Genomic DNA, 24,000 nt, shown 5'->3' with positions numbered 1-24,000 from the left:
TCAGGCTATCACATCCTAAGGGTCAAAAGGTCAGGCTATCACATCCTAAGGGTCAAAAGGTCAGGCTATCACATCCTAAGGGTCAAAAGGTCAGGCTATCACATCCTAAGGGTCAAAAGGTCAGGCTATCACATCCTAAGGGTCAAAGGTCAGGCTATCACATCCTAAGGGTCATGCAGTCCCGGTCGGAGCCGCCTTCAGATACAGAGGACGAACGTTGCCCACCTGACGTAAGGCGTTGCTGCTGTTTGCAGATGACGCTGTTTTGGCTGGCCCCAGACTCGAGGGAGAAAGAAATCCCACAAGCAGGCGACAAGCTGCAATCTGTCGCAGTGGACAAATGTCTTCTTCGTAACGACTTTTCCCAAGGGAGGAAAAACAACGAGAGTCGTAAGCCATCTTGCGTCACCGGGCCAAACTACGATGGCCAGTGAGCTGTACACCAGCGCTACCAACAAGTCTTGCGTCACGACGACGAAAGACTGGAGGTGGCGACACTGCGAAAGGTCACAAGATACAAGCGAAAAATAGAAAAAAAAAAAAAAACAGGAAAAAACAGCAACTTTAATCTCACTTATTTCCTACCTTGGTGCGCATAAAGTTAACTTCAGAAGCAAGAAATTATAAAATGAAGTTTTCAAAGCCAATCCACGCGAAGAGGTAAACATAAACAATCCTTATGAAGGCCACAATTAGCTCAGAGTAGATATGGCAACAGTGTTCTAACTATCTATCTATCTATCTATCTATCTATCTATATATATATATATATATATATATATAGGCTTCATGTGCCCCCCCTCGAACCAATCTTTCTCCCTTCATCTTCACGAACAAGTCTCCGGTCACACGAACGACCATGTCTATTGCATCATCAGCTAAACAACAACAACCCCCCCTCCCCCCACCCACCACCCTTTGGGCGACGGACGGAAGGTGCGCGTCGCGCCCTTCTGTTTAGCGCAGACGGGGTCAACGCTCGCACGAGTTAACAGACAGTAGGGCTCACCAAAGGCCCTCACAGACCCGGCGGCACGTCGGTAATCACTCAGACGACACGCGGGGAAAATGGTGCCATATATCTGTACACACACACACACACACACACACACCACACACACACAGCCATCCACTCTCTCTCTCTCTCCACCGCTCCCACCCGGTGCCAACCAGACACCTCACTGATAACAATACATCGAGAGACGGGGGCGCGGCGCGTCCCCTTCCCCCACAGGGAGTGTGTAGAACTCCCTCCCCGTAGAATATAATTCATTAAACTCTTACATGATGGAGGGCCCCCAGGGTGTAGAACTCCCTTCCCGTACAATACAAACGGGTCATTATAAATAAATAATCACATATATAACGAGATGGGGGGACCCCAGGAGTGTATGACTCCCTCGCCGTACCATATAAACAGGTAATCACATACAGGTAATTACTGTACTAAATGACTTAACGGGGATAGACCTCATTCTACCCATGCCACATTAACATCTACTCATACAACGACACAAGTACGCAAATATAGACCCGTAATGCACACGAAGACGTTAATAATGTCAATTTCCTTTAGAACGACACAACCTCACTAAATTCGAGAATAATTCGTAGGTCTTACGTTCTATGTGGGTCAAGCGTTTCATAACCACGAAGAGAATATATCTAACGTGGCATATATTAAGCTCTCCCTATCATTGATAACCTCAACCATCAAACTGATAAGCCAGGAATAATCATAGATTACAAGTGTCCTACTAAAAGATACATTTTTTTTTTTTTTAAACAGAGGCAAACGTTACACACACACACACACACACACACACACACACACACACAAGAAATGGGGTACACACAGCTTGAATCTCCAACACACCATTATGTCTTCAAATTTTTTTACTGAAAGACAGGAGATATATTCCCTTCCCCTCCTCCCCCCAAAAAAATAAATAAATAAATACAATATAATAAAATCATAAGATTATTGAACACCGTCGTGCTCAAAGGTCGTATACCGTCGTGCTCAAGGGAAACTTAAATATTCTGGCACCACCACCATCACGACGTATCTGAACCTCCTCCTTGATCCTCAAGTCGTATGCAGGTGGGAGAGCCGCGTGACTCGCTTTTCCTCACGAGGGAAAAAGGTCAAAGCCCCCACCACATAATTTACGAGACCCCGAACTCGAACTGCGACAGCATGATAAGAAGGTCGGATAAAAGACAAGAAATTATAGGAAAAGGATGGATGAAGACACGGCTAAGAGAAGAGCCAACGCCAAGCCATCAGACCAACAACTTCCTGGGTGACCCAAGAGTTCTTCTGGCCATTGTTACGACTCCCTGTTCATCGCTGCTCCACTCTACGCCTCCTCGGCAAGGCGGTGCGACCCTTTCACAGCATGTGGACGATGGCGTGGCCTCTCCTCACACCCGACGATAAGAAAATGGTTCAATCTCCAGGAAACGCATACTAACCCCTCAGTGACCAGGGCGGCATATCTTGGTTACTTAGGAATAAGATGTCATAATGGGGTCACAAAATAGGCAAAAATCCACACACACACACACACAAACACACACATATGTATATATATACTGAATAAGCATTTTGTTGCAAATGGGCACAATTCAGGCCATCATAACAGCTCTTAAACAAGCTAATAACTCAAGCCGTAGTTTGGCATGACCCAACGAGTCGTCGTCCCGTATCCAACACTGATAAACCAAGAGCTCTTGACGATAAGAGGCATTGGCTAATGGTTTACGTTATCTCCCGGAGTGAATGGTTATACACAGCTGACGTGTGTGGGGGTGTGTGGTGGCTCCAGGCCCAGCTGTGTGTGTGTGTGTGTGTGTGTGTGTGTGTGTGGGGGGGGGGGGTGTCTGGCACCTCTAACCCCTTTTAGAGGGAGGGAAGATGACTAAATGCCACGGACCACTGCATCCAATCGGCTCTCCCACTCCTCCTCAAGCCATGACCTCAAGACTATTATATCAGTTTGGCTGGCCATTTGGGCCCCGTCAACACGCCCCCTCCCCCACCAAGTCGTTAAGGCCGTCGACCTCAAGAGTCATAAGCATCCACAATTGGAAAACCTCGAAACACATTCTTCAGCGGTTCCAAAGATACAGTGTCTCGGCACCAAACTCTCTCTCTCTCTCTCTCTCTCTCTCTCTCTCTCTCTCTCTCTCTCTCCTCTCTCTCTCTCTCTCTCTCTCACTGCGTCCCCTGACCCTTGTGAACTGAAGTTTGCACGCCCTCCCGTCTCCCGTCTGTGTCTTCAAAGAGGCTTCCGAGCTGCGAATCATATGGAGGTCTCAGACGTGTGAATCATAGGGTAGTCCTAAATACTGTGAATCATGGAGGGTCTCTAGATGTGAGAGTTATCAAGCGCTCCAGAATAAGTGAATCATGAGTTGAACTCAAAACCGTGAATCCTGTTCCCCTAATTCATGTAAAAGACCCAATACATAAATGCGAATCATGAATAATCTATACAAGTGACTATGCAGCACCATGAAGCATCGCTCTGAACCACTTTCCATCTAAGTACCATTCAGGATCGTGATGAATACGACGCAGAGTCTCGGCTTCCCCCACCCCCCCTAAACCACTCCTGCTTCGTTGGGCCGTTCAGGAAAAGGAGCGACCCGGAAATGGAAAAGGCTCACGTGTAATCCACAAATAGCACCTGCTCATTCAGCAAGTTCGGGAAACTATTGAGGAAACTCGTTAAGTAAGAGAGAGAGAGAGAAAAAAAAAATCCAAATGGCACAAATGCTTGTCTGATGGCGTCACTCGGAATGGGGTAAGTGTCTGCTTGGAGTGTCATCACATGCGCAAGCGCAAGCAAGCTCCTCTCCGCCCACCAAAAAACACAACACCTGTCACCCACTCGTGACCTGAAGAGAGGCAGCAGCTGTGCCACAGATCGCACCTCCAAAACAACTCTGGCAGCTCGGTATCTCGCGTCTCGGCCAGGGTTCGAATCCCCGGTGCCTGAAGAACATGACCCGACAGTGCCAGCAGCTTCGGCAGATACCGGCGGCAGGCAGGCAGGCAGGCAGGTCGGCCTCACCCTCACCCTCCCAAGTGCCTGTGGAACATGACCAAAGGCGCCAGGTGGCCCCCAACCCGAGCTGGGACGCGCGCCAGTGCCATGCTCGCCAGCACGTACGCTCGACGCGCAACACCTGCTCTCCTAAGTAAATATAAAACCAGGCAAAGCACCAGACTCCGGCGTCGGGAGGGCAAATGTCCCCGCTGAGTGTCCCCTCCTCCCTCGGTCGACTCCCACGGAAGGGCTACTGTCTTCGTGAAGGCCCCCCACACCACACCCCACTCGGTCGAATCCCTCGACACACACACACATACAAGGCATAAACTTAGGGGGGGTGGGGGGAAGCTACTGTATTATCAACTACATCATTAACGAGTATCTTAAACGGAAGGTGTGAGGTCATGTTTTTTCGCCCTTATCAGTCCTCATTTCAAATCACGTAAAGGGCGTGGATGATCTAATAATGATACGCTCTGGCTCACACGAACTCACACAACCCCCCCTCAAAATCTCCGCCTCTTTTTTTTTCGAGCGGTCTCTCCACGTGAACATCTACAACTGGGTTGTTGATACCAACTGTCAGTAATGTTTCCTTGGCTTACTCAAACGCGGGGTCGCGTCATCCCTTCCCGTCGACTGTCGCCCTACGCGCTTACTTCAAGTCTCATCTTCGAGGCAGTGGACGAGGAGGGGGGTAACAAAGAAAGTGGCAAAGAAGGTAACAAAGAAATCCTTGACATCTCCACCCTGAGCCTTCCCACGTTGCCTCTGGTCCCGTCTGAATGCCAGGGAATCTAAAGTAAGATAAGGCGATGAGTCACTCCGCTTCGTTATCATTCTTGGAGATGATTTCCGGACGATTGAGGTTGAATAATACAGACGATTGAGGTTGAATAATACGGACGATTGAGGTTGAATAATACAGCGATGCGTCTCCGAACGGGACGCGTGGAGTGCAATTTTGATAAGGGAGATCACGAAGCAACCTCATGCGAGAAACGAGTCATCTCGCGAACTCGATGAATTACGTCGGAAGAAGGCGAGGCACGATTTGGAGGAGCTGTTCTACCGTTGGAGGCGCTGGGGGGGCTGTGAGGGAGCGGCGAATGAGCCGGTGGATTCTGATGTCCACCATGGATCACCACGAACGTGGAATGGGTAAGTGATTTATGCAAATGACAGCGGTTATAATGGTGCAGACCCCGCCCATACCTCGTTCACCAACACCACATCTACGGCAAACGAGAAAATTATAGTTTTATCATGATTGAGCAAATAATTATAGTGACATGGGATATGCGCAGATGTCCTTACGCACACGACGCGTAACTCCGTGAGTTGGAGGCTTTGAATCAAGTTGGAGGGGTCTCAAAATCTATTGGCTCAGCAAGCGGATTCCCTCGAGCATCACTTAACACTTAGATAATACTAAAGTACCGTCCACATCTACTTACAATGCACTACGTGTGTGTGTGTGTGTGTGTGTGTGTAAGTTTAAACTCCCACGAAAACTGGGAATATAATTAATGACGCACACTGACAGACAGATGGACACAGTAGTGATCAATAGGTGTAGAATTAGACAAAAATATAATACTGTCTCACAACTGACAGGGGATGAATGACAGATGCGTCCGCAGCTAAACTGGGAGAGAGAGAGAGAGAGAGAAGGCAGAACCGTCCACAAAACGCCGTCCATCAACGCTTCTCTCCCTGCCTCCTTCCCTCTCTACCTTGGGTCAGGCTGCGCCCCAAACAGCACCAGGTTACCTGGCACACCTGAGGTATGGTGGGGCCGGCCTAGTGGTGGTGGTGAGGAGGAGGAGGAGGAAGAGAGAGCCCACGACCCCCCCCCCCCCCTCAGTGGTCTCATTTCTGACGCCCTGGGTTTAAAATGCCTCATCATCATCATCATCATCATCATCATTTGGGTCACCTTCATACAACCTTGCCTGTGATAGACATATATATATTTTCTTTCTTTCTTTTAAACTATTCGCCATTTCCCACGTTACCGAGGTAGCGTTAAGAACAGAGGACTGGGCCTTTTTTGGAATATCCTCACCTGGCCCCCTCTGCTCCTTCTTTTGGAAAAAAAAAAAAAAAACGAGAGGGGAGGATTTCCAGCCCCCCGCTCCCTCCCCTTTTAGTCGCCTTCTACGACACGCAGGAATACGTGGGAAGTATTCTTAATCCTCTATCCCCAGGGATAATATATATATATATATATATATATATATATATATATATATATATATATATATATATATATATATATATATATCCCGCGTCTATGTCACTGGCTATTAAGCTAACCCCCTCCTCCCACCACCAGTATGTTGATCTATAAGTCAGTAATGGTTCCCTTTGGGCCATTATGAAATAACACACTATCAATCGTCTTATCATCTTCATCCTCAACACCGTATATTTCAAATCCCAGAAGAAGGAAGGAAGACAAGGTAAAGAAAAAAAAAAGGAAAAAACCCGAGATTTTCCCACGAGAACCTCACGAGCGAGGTCCCGCGGTAACGCGACACGCCGGCCACAGAGGTCCTGGGGGTCTGACCTCGCATTCCCGAGGACGCGCCCAGGACCGTTGTACCCTCCTGCAGGACTCCCTCTCCTGTCTCCGGTGTATGGCTATGGGGTGCCACGACCCCCGCCCACGTCTTCCCAGCCATTTTCTCGTCATCTTCAACGGTGTGTGTGTGTGTGTGTGTGTGTGTGTGTGTGTGTGTGTGTGACGTGGGAGGGAGGAGGAGGAGGAGGAGGAGGAGGAGGAGGAGGAGGAGCGAGGAGGACGAGGAGGAGAAGGATGAGGAGGAGGAGGAGGGTTCAGTAATCGAGCGATCACACCCTTCCATGATTATGTGGTAGCCTTTCCCTCCCTCCAAACATACACACACCTGATAACTCCACAACAATTTACATCTACCAGTGTGGTCAGTAAATGCAAATAGACTGTGTAATGTCACAAACAAAAGTCTCTCTCTCTCTCTCTCTCTCTCTCTCTCTCTCTCTCTCTCTCTCTCTCTCTCTCTCTCTCTCTCTCTCTCTCTCTCTCTTCTCTCTCTCTCTCTCTCTCTCTCTCTCTCTCTTCTAATATTACAAAATCGAGCTTCATTACGAGGCTTTTAAACCTGTTGTTCGTTACGGTTCAAACGCGAGATCAAAATCACTTAATTAAGTGCGACGGTACGCGAGGCTTTGGTACGACGGTACGCGACGGTACAAGCCCTTAAGTACGGCCTGTGACCTCTGAGCTGAACCTTCTAAAAGGTCATGTCAAAGGCCAGCCCATAAGACTCCTCTCAAGGGCTTCAAAAAACGTGCTAAAAAGGGTTTTTTAACCAACCTCTTTTTTTACATTCTTTTTTTCTATTATTTCTAAAGCGTTTAATAATGAGTCATTTATTCTACACGACGCCAAGACATCTGTCCTATACACGACGCCACGACATCCGTCCCATACACGACGCCACGACATCTGTCATACACACGACGCCACGATATATGTCATAGACACGACGCCCGACCACACCCACGTCGCTGCGGACCATCAACAGCGAAACAACACACATCCACCCACGTCTTTCAGACCACAGCTCCCGTCTCTGTTCCTGGTCCTCAAGGTGAGCCGGGCGCATACTTTCCCACAACACCAGCTCACACACACCCACCGAACCCGGAGCCCACAGCTAGAACAGGTAAATACATATACACATACATACACATATGAGAGTCTATGAATAAGCTATGCTTCGGGTTTTGACGACCAATTCTCTGGACAGGGAGCGAGTAATTGACCCCTACAATCATCATATACCATCGCTCTCAATGGCTTTAAGTGATTAAAAAAATCAATATATATATATATATATATATATATATATATATATATATATATATATATATATATATATATATATATATATATACGATGGACGGAAATGGTGCGTGTATGGAACGTGTGTTGGAGACGCTGAATCGTTAATATTCTGACGCCTGGGGAGGCTGCTAGCTAGACCACAGCCCAAGACTTCTAGATTGGGAGATCAAACTGACCCAACGTAGCCATGTTGACATTGCCGTGAATGATAAGTCAACAATAAAAGATAGCTTTAAACTCTCTTCCATTTCTTTACCCCATCCCACGGCACAACACATTTCACACACTCAAAGCAGAGCAGCGTTCAACGACTGTCAGAAAAAATGGTACGAGTGAATCTAGTGACTATAACAAAAGGAAATATTCCATATATCTTTCTCACGATATAAAACAAATATCATTACTCACTCTTGTTACTATATCGTAACAAATATCTAATATTCCTCACGATTTAATCAATATATTATGACTCCGTTACTATATCGTAAGAAATTTTTAATATATCTTTCTCACGATATAAAACAAATATCATCACTCACTCTTGTTACTATATCGTAACAAATATCTAATATTCCTCACGATTTAATCAATATATTATGACTCCGTTACTATATCGTAAGAAATTTTTAATATATCTTTCTCACGATATACAGCAAATATCATCACTCACTCTTGTTACTATATCGTAACAAATATCTAATATTTCTCACGATACAATCAATATATTACGACTCCGTCACTATATCGTAAGAAATATACAATATGTCTTTCTCAGGAGACAGTGAACCACTACTTGACGTATGAGTGCAAATTGCAAGCCTACAAACGTTAGAAGTCGAAGCATCAGTTACGTTAAGTCGCAGTGTCGGAGTGGAAGCGACAGACGTAAAAGCACTGCGCTTGACATTTCATGGATACCGATGTGATGAGGACAACTGCGTCTCACGCACCGCTGGCCACTACGGTGGGGGAAAACCAGAGGTTAAATCTTAGAAGAAATTTAATTAACACCATTAAGAAGGTACGATCCTCGAGCACGACGGTACGATCCCTTCAGTAAGACGGTATGATCCCTTAAGCACGACGGTACGATCCTTGAGTAAGACGGTACGATCCTTGAGTATGACGGTACGATCCTTGAGTAAGACGGTACGATCACTGAGCACGACGGTACGATCCTTGAGCACGACGGTACGATTCTTTGAGCACGACGGTACGATCCCTTGAGCACAACGGTACGATCCCTTGAGCACAACGGTACGATCCCTTGAGCACAACGGTACGATCCCTTGAGCACGACGGTACGAGCCTTGAGCACGACGGTTCGATCCCTTGAGCACAACGGTACGATCCCTTGAGCACAACGGTACGATCCTTGAGTAAGACGGTACGATCCTTGAGTAAGACGGTACGATCCTTGAGTAAGACGGTACGATCCTTGAGTAAGACGGTACGATCCTTGAGTAAGACGGTACGATCCTTGAGTAAGACGGTACGATCCTTGAGTAAGACGGTACGATCCCTTGAGCACAACGGTACGATCCCTTGAGCACAACGGTACGATCCCTTGAGCACAACGGTACGATCCCTTGAGCACAACGGTACGATCCTTGAGTAAGACGGTACGATCCTTGAGTAAGACGGTACGATCCTTGAGTAAGACGGTACGATCCTTGAGTAAGACGGTACGATCCTTGAGTAAGACGGTACGATCCTTGAGCACGACGGTACGATCCTTGAGTAAGACGGTACGATCCTTGAGTAAGACGGTACGATCCTTGAGCACAACAGTACGATCCTTGAGTTTGACGGTACGATCCTTGAGCACAACGGTACGATCCTTAAGCACAACGGTACGATCCTTGAGTAAGACGGTACGATCCTTGAGTAAGACGGTACGATCCTTGAGTAAGACGGTACGATCCTTGAGTAAGACGGTACGATCCTTGAGTAAGACGGTACGATCCTTGAGTAAGACGGTACGATCCTTGAGCACGACGGTACGATCCTTGAGTAAGACGGTACGATCCTTGAGTAAGACGGTACGATCCTTGAGTAAGACGGTACGATCCTTGAGCACGACGGTACGATCCTTGAGTAAGACGGTACGATCCTTGAGTAAGACGGTACGATCCTTGAGTAAGACGGTACGATCCTTGAGTAAGACGGTACGATCCTTGAGTAAGACGGTACGATCCTTGAGTAAGACGGTACGATCCTTGAGTAAGACGGTACGATCCTTGAGCACGACGGTACGATCCTTGAGTAAGACGGTACGATCCTTGAGTAAGACGGTACGATCCTTGAGTAAGACGGTACGATCCTTGAGTAAGACGGTACGATCCTTGAGCAAGACGGTACGATCCTTGAGCACGACGGTACGATCCTTGAGCACGACGGTACGATCCTTGAGTAAGACGGTACGATCCTTGAGCACGACGGTACGATCCCTTGAGCACAACGGTACGATCCCTTGAGCACAACGGTACGATCCCTTGAGCACAACGGTACGATCCCTTGAGCACAACGGTACGATCCCTTGAGCACAACGGTACGATCCCTTGAGCACAACGGTACGATCCCTTGAGCACAACGGTACGATCCCTTGAGCACAACGGTACGATCCCTTGAGCACAACGGTACGATCCCTTGAGCACAACGGTACGATCCCTTGAGCACAACGGTACGATCCCTTGAGCACAACGGTACGATCCCTTGAGCACAACGGTACGATCCCTTGAGCACAACGGTACGATCCCTTGAGCACAACGGTACGATCCCTTGAGCACAACGGTACGATCCCTTGAGCACAACGGTACGATCCCTTGAGCACAACGGTACGATCCCTTGAGCACAACGGTACGATCCCTTGAGCACAACGGTACGATCCCTTGAGCACGACGGTACGATTCTTTGAGCACGACGGTACGATCCCTTGAGCACAACGGTACGATCCCTTGAGCACAACGGTACGATCCCTTGAGCACAACGGTACGATCCCTTGAGCACAACGGTACGATCCCTTGAGCACAACGGTACGATCCCTTGAGCACAACGGTACGATCCCTTGAGCACAACGGTACGATCCTTGAGCACGACGGTACGATCCTTGAGTAAGACGGTACGATCCCTTGAGCACAACGGTACGATCCCTTGAGCACAACGGTACGATCCCTTGAGCACAACGGTACGATCCCTTGAGCACAACGGTACGATCCCTTGAGCACAACGGTACGATCCCTTGAGCACAACGGTACGATCCCTTGAGCACAACGGTACGATCCCTTGAGCACAACGGTACGATCCCTTGAGCACAACGGTACGATCCCTTGAGCACAACGGTACGATCCCTTGAGCACAACGGTACGATCCCTTGAGCACAACGGTACGATCCCTTGAGCACAACGGTACGATCCCTTGAGCACAACGGTACGATCCTTGAGCACGACGGTACGATCCTTGAGTAAGACGGTACGATCCTTGAGTAAGACGGTACGATCCTTGAGCACGACGGTACGATCCTTGAGCACGACGGTACGATCCCTTGAGCACAACGGTACGATCCCTTGAGCACAACGGTACGATCCCTTGAGCACAACGGTACGATCCCTTGAGCACAACGGTACGATCCCTTGAGCACAACGGTACGATCCCTTGAGCACAACGGTACGATCCCTTGAGCACAACGGTACGATCCCTTGAGCACAACGGTACGATCCCTTGAGCACAACGGTACGATCCCTTGAGCACAACGGTACGATCCTTGAGCACGACGGTACGATCCCTTGAGCACAACGGTACGATCCTTGAGTAAGACGGTACGATCCTTGAGCACGACGGTACGATTCTTTGAGCACGACGGTACGATCCCTTGAGCACAACGGTACGATCCCTTGAGCACAACGGTACGATCCCTTGAGCACAACGGTACGATCCCTTGAGCACAACGGTACGATCCCTTGAGCACAACGGTACGATCCCTTGAGCACAACGGTACGATCCCTTGAGCACAACGGTACGATCCCTTGAGCACAACGGTACGATCCCTTGAGCACAACGGTACGATCCCTTGAGCACAACGGTACGATCCTTGAGTAAGACGGTACGATCCTTGAGCACGACGGTACGATCCTTGAGTAAGACGGTACGATCCTTGAGCACGACGGTACGATCCCTTGAGCACAACGGTACGATCCCTTGAGCACAACGGTACGATCCCTTGAGCACAACGGTACGATCCTTGAGTAAGACGGTACGATCCTTGAGTAAGACGGTACGATCCTTGAGTAAGACGGTACGATCCTTGAGTAAGACGGTACGATCCTTGAGTAAGACGGTACGATCCTTGAGTAAGACGGTACGATCCTTGAGTAAGACGGTACGATCCTTGAGTAAGACGGTACGATCCTTGAGTAAGACGGTACGATCCTTGAGTAAGACGGTACGATCCTTGAGCACGACGGTACGATCCCTTGAGCACAACGGTACGATCCCTTGAGCACAACGGTACGATCCCTTGAGCACAACGGTACGATCCTTGAGTAAGACGGTACGATCCTTGAGCACGACGGTACGATCCTTGAGTAAGACGGTACGATCCTTGAGCACGACGGTACGATCCTTGAGTAAGACGGTACGATCCTTGAGTAAGACGGTACGATCCTTGAGCACGACGGTACGATCCCTTGAGCACAACGGTACGATCCCTTGAGCACAACGGTACGATCCCTTGAGCACAACGGTACGATCCCTTGAGCACAACGGTACGATCCCTTGAGCACAACGGTACGATCCCTTGAGCACAACGGTACGATCCCTTGAGCACAACGGTACGATCCCTTGAGCACAACGGTACGATCCCTTGAGCACAACGGTACGATCCCTTGAGCACAACGGTACGATCCCTTGAGCACAACGGTACGATCCCTTGAGCACAACGGTACGATCCCTTGAGCACAACGGTACGATCCTTGAGTAAGACGGTACGATCCTTGAGCACGACGGTACGATCCTTGAGTAAGACGGTACGATCCTTGAGTAAGACGGTACGATCCTTGAGTAAGACGGTACGATCCTTGAGTAAGACGGTACGATCCTTGAGTAAGACGGTACGATCCTTGAGTAAGACGGTACGATCCTTGAGTAAGACGGTACGATCCTTGAGTAAGACGGTACGATCCTTGAGTAAGACGGTACGATCCTTGAGTAAGACGGTACGATCCTTGAGTAAGACGGTACGATCCTTGAGTAAGACGGTACGATCCTTGAGTAAGACGGTACGATCCTTGAGTAAGACGGTACGATCCTTGAGCACGACGGTACGATCCCTTGAGCACAACGGTACGATCCCTTGAGCACAACGGTACGATCCCTTGAGCACAACGGTACGATCCTTGAGTAAGACGGTACGATCCTTGAGTAAGACGGTACGATCCTTGAGTAAGACGGTACGATCCTTGAGTAAGACGGTACGATCCTTGAGTAAGACGGTACGATCCTTGAGTAAGACGGTACGATCCTTGAGTAAGACGGTACGATCCTTGAGTAAGACGGTACGATCCTTGAGCACGACGGTACGATCCTTGAGTAAGACGGTACGATCCTTGAGTAAGACGGTACGATCCTTGAGTAAGACGGTACGATCCTTGAGTAAGACGGTACGATCCTTGAGTAAGACGGTACGATCCTTGAGTAAGACGGTACGATCCTTGAGTAAGACGGTACGATCCTTGAGTAAGACGGTACGATCCTTGAGTAAGACGGTACGATCCTTGAGTAAGACGGTACGATCCCTTGAGCACAACGGTACGATCCCTTGAGCACAACGGTACGATCCCTTGAGCACAACGGTACGATCCCTTGAGCACAACGGTACGATCCTTGAGTAAGACGGTACGATCCTTGAGTAAGACGGTACGATCCTTGAGTAAGACGGTACGATCCTTGAGTAAGACGGTACGATCCTTGAGTAAGACGGTACGATCCTTGAGTAAGACGGTACGATCCTTGAGTAAGACGGTACGATCCTTGAGTAAGACGGTACGATCCTTGAGTAAGACGGTACGATCCTTGAGTAAGACGGTACGATCCTTGAGTAAGACGGTACGATCCTTGAGTAAGACGGTACGATCCTTGAGTAAGACGGTACGATCCTTGAGCACGACGGTACGATCCCTTGAGCACAACGGTCTGTTCCAGCAGCGAGGAGGGCAAAACGACTCTAAACCCCAAACCCTCAAGGTATGGAGACTACTATACACACACATATACACATGCAAAGGAATTCAAACTCGGGTCCTCTCGAGGGGCGTCTGTGGTACTGGGAGAGATCAGAGACGGGTGTGGTGGGAGTAGAAACGCATACGGACGTTGCAGTGAGAAAGATTCGTCCACGATCAACACAGTAGGAAAATGCTACTGTGTTGTTGATGAGCCAGTATGAACACGAACCTGCCGTGCATTTTCCTGCTGTGTTGTTGATGAGCCAGTTAACGGGGATGGAGAACACCCGCCTCATCCTTGTCCCACAGGCGTGTCGACCGACCTCAAGCCCAAGTGCCTCCCTAAAGCACCAAGCACTCACTCTGCCTTGGGGGTTTCTGTCTCCTCCTGGAATCTCTAACCGATAGACGACCACACCGCCTCCTCCCGTCCTCCGACCAATCCCCAGCTTGAAGGGAGGGAAACAGCTATTCGATAAATACTTAAAACACGTACAACGCATTCTTTCGTAAACACACACACACACACACACACACACACACACACACACACACACACATACACACACACACACACACACACAGTCTCTCTCTCTCTCTCGTCTATGTATTCGCACTACCACAAGAAAATACCGTCAGCACATAATGCCCACTGGATGAGTTCTCCTCTCAGTCCCAAAACTCAAAAAAAGACCATATCCCCGTCACCTTTTTGTGAGTAAATGTGACCTGCGAGTCATCGAGAGGCAATACCCCTCTTACCAATTCTAAAACAACGAGACGGCACAGAAAACGGGTGGGACGAGAAATATTTTAAGACACGCCTAACGCTACACCATAACAAACACGACAATTAAAAGACCTTGTTTGCTGTCTTTGTCACTGGACCCAATCCCCCGCTAATCAGACGTTAAGATACGACAATCCCGCCTACGTCACAACAAGCACATCCACACACACACACACCAGCTGCCACCAAATCCTCAAAAAAAACCCCAGCTGTGTCTGTGTGTGTCACCAGGTGGGAAAAAATCTGGCGTTCCACAACACGATCAGCTTTCGAAAGCATTCGTCAGTATCACACACACACACACACACACACACACACACAACACACACACACACACACGTAACCACAAATCCTTCAAATCTCACTTCGGATCTCGCTAAAGACGTGGCCACAATATACACAAGGGTGTCGTACCGTCGTGCTCAGGTCGTACCGTCGTGCTGAAGGGTGTCGTACCGTCGTGCTGAAGGGTGTCGTACCGTCGTGCTAAAGGGTGTCGTACCGTCGTACTCAAGGGTGTCGTACCGTCGTACACAAGGGTGTCGTACCGTCGTACTCAAAGGTGTCGTACCGTCGTACTCAAGGGTGTCGTACCGTCGTGTTCAAGGGTGTCGTACCGTGTACTCAAGGGTGTCGTACCGTCGTACTCAAGGGTGTCGTACCGTCGTGCTCAAGGGTGTCGTACCGTCGTGTTCAAGGGTGTCGTACCGTCGTACTCAAGGTGTCGTACCGTCGTACTCAAGGGTGTCGTACCGTCGTGTTCAAGGGTGTCGTACCGTGTTACTCAAGGGTGTCGTACCGTCGTACTCAAGGGTGTCGTACCGTCGTACTTAAGGGTGTCGTACCGTCGTACTCAAGGGTGTCGTACCGTCGTGATCAAGGGTGTCGTACCGTGTTACTCAAGGGTGTCGTACCGTCGTACTCAAGGGTGTCGTACCGTCGTACTCAAGGGTGTCGTACCGGCGTGCTCAAGGGTGTCGTACGTCGTACTCAAGGGTGTCGTACCGTCGTGCTCAAGGGTGTCGTACCGTCGTACTCAAGGGTGTCGTACCGTCGTACTCAAGGGTGTCGTACCGTCGTACTCAAGGGTGTCGTACCGTCATGCTCAAAGAAGTCGTATCGTCGTGCTCAAGGGTGTCGTACCGTCGCGTTCAAGTGGATCGTACCACTGGCCTCAGGGGTGTCGTACCGTCGTGCTCATGAGGGTCGCCCCGTCGTGCTCAAGAGAGTGCGCGACTACATAAGCTACAAAGGTCTATAAGCAGTGTCAGCAGCCTCAGCCACATAACTACCCAAACTGGACATGGCTCAGTCAGACCCTACACTTGTTACGGCAATCAACTCTTAAGAGAGACATTGGCTGTGGCTCATCACCTCCTAAACACAGGGAGAGCAGACGTGTGGGAACCATGAACGTACAGTGGACACAATAGCAGTGGGTAGGTGGAGGCAAGCAGAGAACGTATAGTGAACACAATAGCAGTAAGTAGATGGAGGCAAGCAGAGAACGGACAGTGGACACAATATCAGTGGGTAGATGGAGGCAAGGAGAGAGAGCATACACTCGGTACAATACAGCGATATAAGAGGGTGACAGGTGGGACACAGGACCCAAAAGGGTCATCATCCCAAACACGGAAAAAGAGACAGCAACCATCATGGCATCTTACAATAAAGCACAATGTCCAAGACTGTAAATTGAATAGGTCCAAAGTCCTCTCCAGAGCCTTAACTCCCCCCCCCCCCCCCAACACACACACACACACACACACAAAACACACACACACACATACTCCTTTTTTTTGTGAAGCCTCACAAATGCCTTCATCATGAAACACAATAAAACAAATAAACTATTTCTGATAGGCATAGGGAAAGGGGGGGGAGGGGGTGTCCCTTCGGAATGAGGTGAACGGTGAATCCTGGCGATATGGTAATCCTCCCCTCTCACCCCCCCAACTTCCCGTCCCTATATAACAAAAAAGACGATACCAAAAATGGAATCACTCCTGGTTCAATGGTGCCTCAATACCCTTCTGGGGTTTAAATTTTTTTTCCCTGGGGGATTAGGTGGCGGCGAAGGCGGGTTTTTTTTGGGGGGTCATCTAATCACGATCCATTTTATCATTGTGTGTGTGTGTGTGTAAACTCTTAGGCTTTAATAGCCCTCTTGAGGCACGGCGTTGGCCGGCCACTCCTTCCTTCTCTGTTGTGTGGGGGGAAAGATGGGAAAAAATGATGGAAGGGGGGGCAGGGGCGCTAGCAAGGGAGAGAGAGAGAGAGAGAGAGAGAGAGAGAGAAGAGAGAGAGAGAGAGAAGAGAGAGAGAGAGAGAGAGAGAGAGAGTTTCCAGCAACGCCCCACCAACCGTCGGGTATCATGAGACCGACACACACACACACACACACACACACACACACACACACACACAAACACGCCTTTCCCTGGAACCAGCTTCTTCTAGAACCCTCCTCCTCCTCCTCTTCCTCCTTCTCCAGCGCGTTGACTGGGACATACATACAAACGAAGCGTGGACGAGAATGCGCACAGCAGACACCGCTATACAATGAACACTGCGGGCTCACTAAACGGCAAACACTGCGCTCTAAACAAGGGTCTTATTTCTGCGCATTCATGTCTTATTTCCGCGCATTCATGTCTTATTTCCGCGCATTCATGTCTTATTTCCGCGCACTCATGTCTTATTTCCGCGCGGGTCAGATGTTGGCCGTGGACAAATGGCAACACGACCATATGTAAATGACGCGTCCGACAATTTCAATATACCGTGAACAATATAGAAGAGAAGCTGTGGTGTAACCCTATGTACGGGATGAGAGGGAGTCCTTAAGGCAGGTATCTGCTGACTGGGAAACGGATAATCAATGATTTCGACACATCCACAAAAAAAACTAGTTAAAATGATACATGAGACGCGATGTGGTGTGTGTGTGTGTGTGTGTGTGTGTGTGTGTACCATAAACACAGCTCTGTCAATCCTCGTGCACGCAACGCTTCCTTTCACGGCCAACGACGAGCGCGCGCGCGCACTTTGGCGGATTCCAGAACCCACGTCCTTGAGAGGCGCGTTCAGTGGCTTTGAAAAAAAAAAAAAAAAGAATAGATAAATAAATGCGAGGCAACGAATGACGTATGCGAACCTTGTCCCAAGGGTACAGACATTGAACCTCTCTCTCTCTCTCTCTCTCTCTCTCTCTCTCTCTCTCTCTCTCTCTCTCTCTCTCTCTCCTACAGGAAGTAGTATTACCAGCGCGGCAAATTGCCTGGAGCCTCTAATGACAGTTATTCGACCGACAATGGCTCCGACTGGAACACAGGTTCGTCCAAGCGACGTGAGCTGCTATCGATTACAAAATCATCAATTACTAGTGATCGAACAGTCACGTCCCTATGATGGGGCAGCAGCTGCTGCTGTGCCGAGTGATCAGTATGTAAAAGTGTGTGTTGTGTGTGTGTGTGTGTGTGTGTGTGTGTACCTAACTACCACGTGGGTTCGAATCCTTCGCTCTCGATGGTGGAAGGATATACCGTCGCCACATGGCCAAGGACCCGAGGTCCTAAACCCGTGTCTTGAAAGCCTACCGGAATCTGCGCAGGTTCACTGTCAACGAAGGATACCAACCTTCTCTCCTCACCCACACACACACTGACCTGCACCGCATCCTTGGCGCGCCCTTGATCAAGGTGACGACGCTGGCTCTCCTCCTTCGAGGCCAGCGCGACCCCAACAAGGACTTCGAAGCCCCAGCAGTCCCACAATATTCATTCCAGCGGCGTCCTTACACACAAGAGAGACAGGCGCTGGGACGAGGCGGGGTGGGGAGGAGGGAAACATGTCTCTCCCTTCGACCCGAGCGTAAATCACTGGGATTATATCTCTCGTTCTTTCGTGCTGCAGCGGAATTGGATCAAGGTTGTTTTGCCCAGGAAAATGGAAGGTGTGTGTGTCCCCCCAAGGCGGAAAGATTACGGCCGGGGTGGAAAAAAAAATCATGTAGCCAGAGGGGAAGGAGGGAGGGAAGGGATGGAAAGTCTCTCTTTAAACACGGTAAAACTTACGATCGGTGTGTGTGTGTGTGTGTGAGGAAGGGAGAGCGAAGTACACTGAAGAGCCTTGAATCTGAAGGGGGCGACACCAATGCCTCCTCCTCCTCCTCCTCCTTCTGCCGGGGTGTAGGAAGTACACAGCCTCCACATCCTGGGTGTAGAAAGGACACGATGTCATTACCTCTAGGGTGGGTGTGTAAGGAGAGTACTACAATTCCCTGAAGGGTTCTCTCTCTCTCTCTCTCTCTCTCTCTCTCTCTCTCTCTCTCTCTCTCTCTCTCTAACATGATACTATAACCTAAGACTCACGAGACGGGGGCAACACATGTAAAAAAAAAAACCTCCCTCCCCGTAACACACACAAATAGTAATCACAAGCAGTGATCACACACACTCATCTGAGCCGTAAAAAGGGGAACTATAATTCAAAATTTGACCCACGAAGAATAATACCAGCATGTCTCGCGTGTTGACCTCGGAGATATACATGAACAAGGAGCGAGATAAAAAAAAAAAAAAGACACCAGAATATTTAATCAAAATGATATTTCTCAACGATGAAACGAAGACGTATCAGTTTAGCATACCATCCTCCGTTCCAAACTGGTCTACGGTAAGGTTTTCTCCCGCCACAACCCTCACAATGTGGTCGAAACAGGTTAGCTGGTCGGATCCGGGAGGACAGAGGCCCCATGAATAATCCTATAGGATTGAGGGTCGAGCACGGACGCCGTGACGAGAGAGAGAGAGATGAGAGAGATAGAGAGAGAGAGAGAGAGAGAGAGAGAGAGAGAGACGCTAAACAACCAGGGACACCACCTGGTGGTTCCCCCCCCCCCCCCAACACTATGCAGGACGAGCGGAAATGCCTTTGTGTATTGCCCGTGTGTGTGTATACCCAGACCAACGCGCATTTCCTTCCCTCGTCCACTACACCCTCCCAATCAATGCCTCAGACAGACCCATCCGATCAACCTAATTTTCCCTCCCAAGGTCATTTCCATCATCAAAGACAGCTTCGACTACGACTACTCATATAGCCTCCTTCCTCATGAGCACTCACAACTTTTCCTCCATCTCACTTTCTGCCTATAAACTGTCTTCATCCTTTTCCTCCATCTCACTTCTGCCTATAAACTGTCTTCATCAATCACACAAGTTTTATAAACTACCTCACACCAACCACACAGCCTTCCACCATCCAAACTGCCTTGATAAACTACATTCCACCAATACAAACTACCTTTTATAAACTGTCTTTCCACCAACCACACTGCCTTCTACCAACCCAACTGCTTTTACGAACTACCTACACCCACCACACCTTATAAACTACCTCCCACCCACTACACCTTAATAAACTACCTCACACCCACCACAATCCCCAAACAGCCACACACACACAAGACCAACACCTACAATAACCAAACGTTCATAACACCGATCTATCCCCTATCGGGAGGCCACATGGGGAGGAGGGGGGGGGGGGGTAAGCGTCGAAATACACCCCCGTCCTGGACCAATCACAGCCGAGGCGCGCCCAACGAGCCCCTCCGGACTGACCAATGAGAGCGATCCCGCTCGGAAATAGCCGCCAGCCTAGCTCGCATTACCGGACACCCTCATTCATAATACCCTGTCCTCCTTGTGGCTTTTAATCTTTTTATTTTTAACCTAGACAACGTACCTAGTCTCCTTGCCAATGAATTGTGCCACTGTCGGTCCCTTATTTCTCGTTACAAGGGGGTTATTACAACCCTAATACCTTCTCTTACTGAATGACAAGCAAACAAGGACAAGGACAACAACATTTTCAGTCTTTAACAATCGTCCACACATACAATTCACGATTTTTTGACCTTCACACTGGGTAAACTTAGCCTCATTCTGGGGCGAATTCAAATCACTCTACGATGAACATGTTTCGTAACAAGCGTTCTAAGTTTCATTGCTTCCTGTTCTTCCACTTGTTCATTGCGTAACCTCAGAATAGTTACAATTATGTGTGTGTTCTGTTTAACAACTCCCGTTTTCTCCCACTATATTCGGGGAAGCGTCACCTACTGCAATATTGACCCCCAACCCCCGTACACTGTGCTCTTTCTATGGGTCTGTCCTGGTCAATATCAAGGTCAGTGTAATGGACAGCAGTAATTCTTTCTAACATTCATATCTATTAGGTGGAAAAATAACACAAATGCACGGCCAAAGTATAAGGAAAAAAAGACTATAAGTGCTATCTATCTATTTATCTATGTGTGTGTGTGTGTGTGTGTGACAAGAAAATCAAATGTCTTTTTCCCTTAATAAAATCAACCGATGAAAATTGTATATGGTTCACAGGAGGTGATTAACCCCATTGAACGTGACGATACGACCCCCCCCCCCCCGCCCCGAGCACGACAGAACGACCCTCAAGCACGACAGCACGACCCCCAGAACACGACAATACAACCCTCAGTTAACGACCTAGCCTCTGACCTGCCCCTTAACGAATTAGGCCAGATCATCGTATTCATGGTGTCGTACCGTCAAAGCTTAACGATCGTTACGTCGCGCTTAAGGGTCGTTACGACTGAAAAGCGACCAAGATGCTTAACATTCGAGGTCGGAAACAGCCCTCACATCTCATAACTGTTATGCCTCTACATACACATAACACCACACATAACAACATAACATAACGATGCGCTGTTATTTCCTTAGACAAACGACGCGGGACGACGGATTCCCACGTAACAGACCTAACGACCACTCGACTCTTGGGGTAGTTAGCTGGAGGTTAGCGACAGAGGGGTCAAAATGGGAAGGCAAGGTCATCGCTTGACTGCTGACACGGACGAACGTGTTCTGTACGTGCTAAAACTATCATTGCTAACATCCCAATAGACAATGACAATGCAACACTTATGGGGCCCCGATAGACACTTTATTCAATAACTATCCAACACACACACACACACACACACACACACACACACACACACACACACACACACACACATTCATATGAGACTTAACTATAAACATGAAACCATAATAAAATTATGAAAGATGTTCGAAATTATAGTGTGTCCAAATACCGCAAAGAAAACTTACATAAAACTGTACCATCGACGGTATAAAAGGACAAACGAAATTCAATTCTAGAAAGAAAATGTGTTGTTGAAGCTGCGAGAGGGAATAAACAGTAGAGAAAACGGCTTCCAAACAGGGAGGAAACACATTATAGAAAATGTGAAAGGTTCCTTGGCGTTGGGTGTATATATATATATATATATATATATATATATATATATATATATATATATATATATATATATATATATATATAAAGTCGTCCACCCTTCAGAATTCCATTGTCTTTATAGTTCTGGTTATATAAGACGCGAGAACACTGAATGCTGATCAAAGCAATGACCCGGCCAAAATAATACAGCTGTGGAAACGCGCGCAGCGCATTGAGGAGCTAATCTTCGCCTCCCCTTTTGGGTAATTTGAAAAATGGCTTTGTGCTGCATCTGTCACCGCAATGTCTCGGTGCATTGTACACGACGGTTAGAAAGTGGGTATATGCAAATAAGGCCATTGTTTACCTGTTCCTGACGCCATCTCGCTCATGCGGGTGAAGCAATTGTGTATGTGTGTGTGTGTGTGTGTGTGTGTGTGTGTGTGTTGTGTGTGTGTGTGTGTGTGTATATATATATATATATATTATATATATATATATATATATATATATATAATATATATATATATATATATATATTTTTTTTTTTTTTTTTTTTCTTTCTACTCTTCGCCATTTCCCGCGCCAGAAGGTAGCGTTAAGAACAGAGGGCCGAGCCTCTGAGGGAAATCCTCACTTGGTTCCCTTTATAAGGTCGGCATGACTTTACAGTAAGTGTGATAAGGCTGGTGGCCCAGCGGCGGGGAATCTTTCAAGTACACACAACCTTCCTGAACCCTCGCAGTAGGTGAGGGGCTCCTGCAACATCCGGTGCGGAAGGGGAAGGAAGAAAGAGGTCGTCTCCCCCCCTCGTCAACAACACACCCCCCCCTCAACCGTCTACACATGACGGACATGTGGCTAAATCTTTCCCCCCCATCCTACCGATCGCCACCCTACGGCACTTCCGGCCTCTAGCGGGGACGTTCCCCCCCCCCTAATCCCTCCCTCCCCCCATTAAAAGTTTCACCGGTCATCAACAAACCCACAGGAGTGGAGGGGGGGGGGGAGCTAGCTTCCGGGGCTGGGCTGTCCCGTCGCACGCTGGTGTGTGTGTGTGTGTCTATCGCCGGGTTGCTTCCTCTCTCTCTCTCTCTCTCTCTCTCTCTCTCTCTCTCTCTCTCTCTCTCTCTCTCTCTCTCTCTCTCTCTCTCTATTCCAGAGTTACATAGAGCCATGTGTATTGGAATGGTCCCCCCCCTCCCCACCTCCTAAAAGAAAGAAAGAAAAAAAAAAACTACGTGAGGTGATAGTGGGGAGGGGGAAGGGGAGGTCTTTCAACGGGGCCCCTCGGCTTTGGCCGACGGGGGCCCCCGTCATCGAGACTGCGCAGCTCCTGGTACTCAACCCGAAACCAATGCCGCTCCGCGTCGCTTGATCTCCGGCACGCACGCCACTGCATGACTCTTAAGTGGCAAAATACCACAAGGGGGATGGCACGACTCTACGCACACCTCCTACCAACGCACGCGTCAGTCGATCCTGCCCGCCAACCCCGCCAGGGATATGTTCGATCCCAGGTAACCGCAGCGCGGGTTTGGCATTCGGTTCTCCCGATCCCACACCCGCACACACACACACACCTTTCTATACTCCACCGTTCTCTCCCATGAGGACCTATGGTCGCCTCCTGTATTACTACTATTTCCCCCCACCATCCCTCCCTCTCAAACACCACCCCACCCCCCTCCCCTGCATAACCTGCAATCAATTACTACCCCCCACACACCCACCCCT

The 24,000-nt window shown here is 48.7% G+C and overlaps 1 protein-coding gene across 6 annotated transcripts in view; it reads right to left on the bottom strand.

Annotated features, from left to right (window-relative positions):
- Positions 1-24,000, bottom strand: part of LOC139763088 (uncharacterized) — a 163,923-nt gene that overhangs the window by 117,638 nt on the left and 22,285 nt on the right. For 3 of the 6 annotated variants that reach the window (XM_071688710.1, XM_071688713.1, XM_071688714.1), the window contains exon 3: positions 19,047-19,185. In XM_071688710.1, the coding sequence (XP_071544811.1) occupies positions 19,047-19,185 (139 nt within the window). Of the gene's footprint in view, positions 1-225; positions 441-14,406; positions 14,538-19,046; positions 19,186-24,000 lie in introns of those variants that run through there. The other 3 variants (XM_071688712.1, XM_071688716.1, XM_071688715.1) reach the window with 2 other exon arrangements.

The sequence above is a fragment of the Panulirus ornatus genome, chromosome 46 (genome assembly GCF_036320965.1).
Source record: "Panulirus ornatus isolate Po-2019 chromosome 46, ASM3632096v1, whole genome shotgun sequence".
Taxonomy (NCBI): Eukaryota; Metazoa; Arthropoda; class Malacostraca; order Decapoda; family Palinuridae; genus Panulirus; species Panulirus ornatus.
Note: the sequence above shows the minus strand (reverse complement) of the source record. Positions and strands in the feature narration are given on the sequence as shown.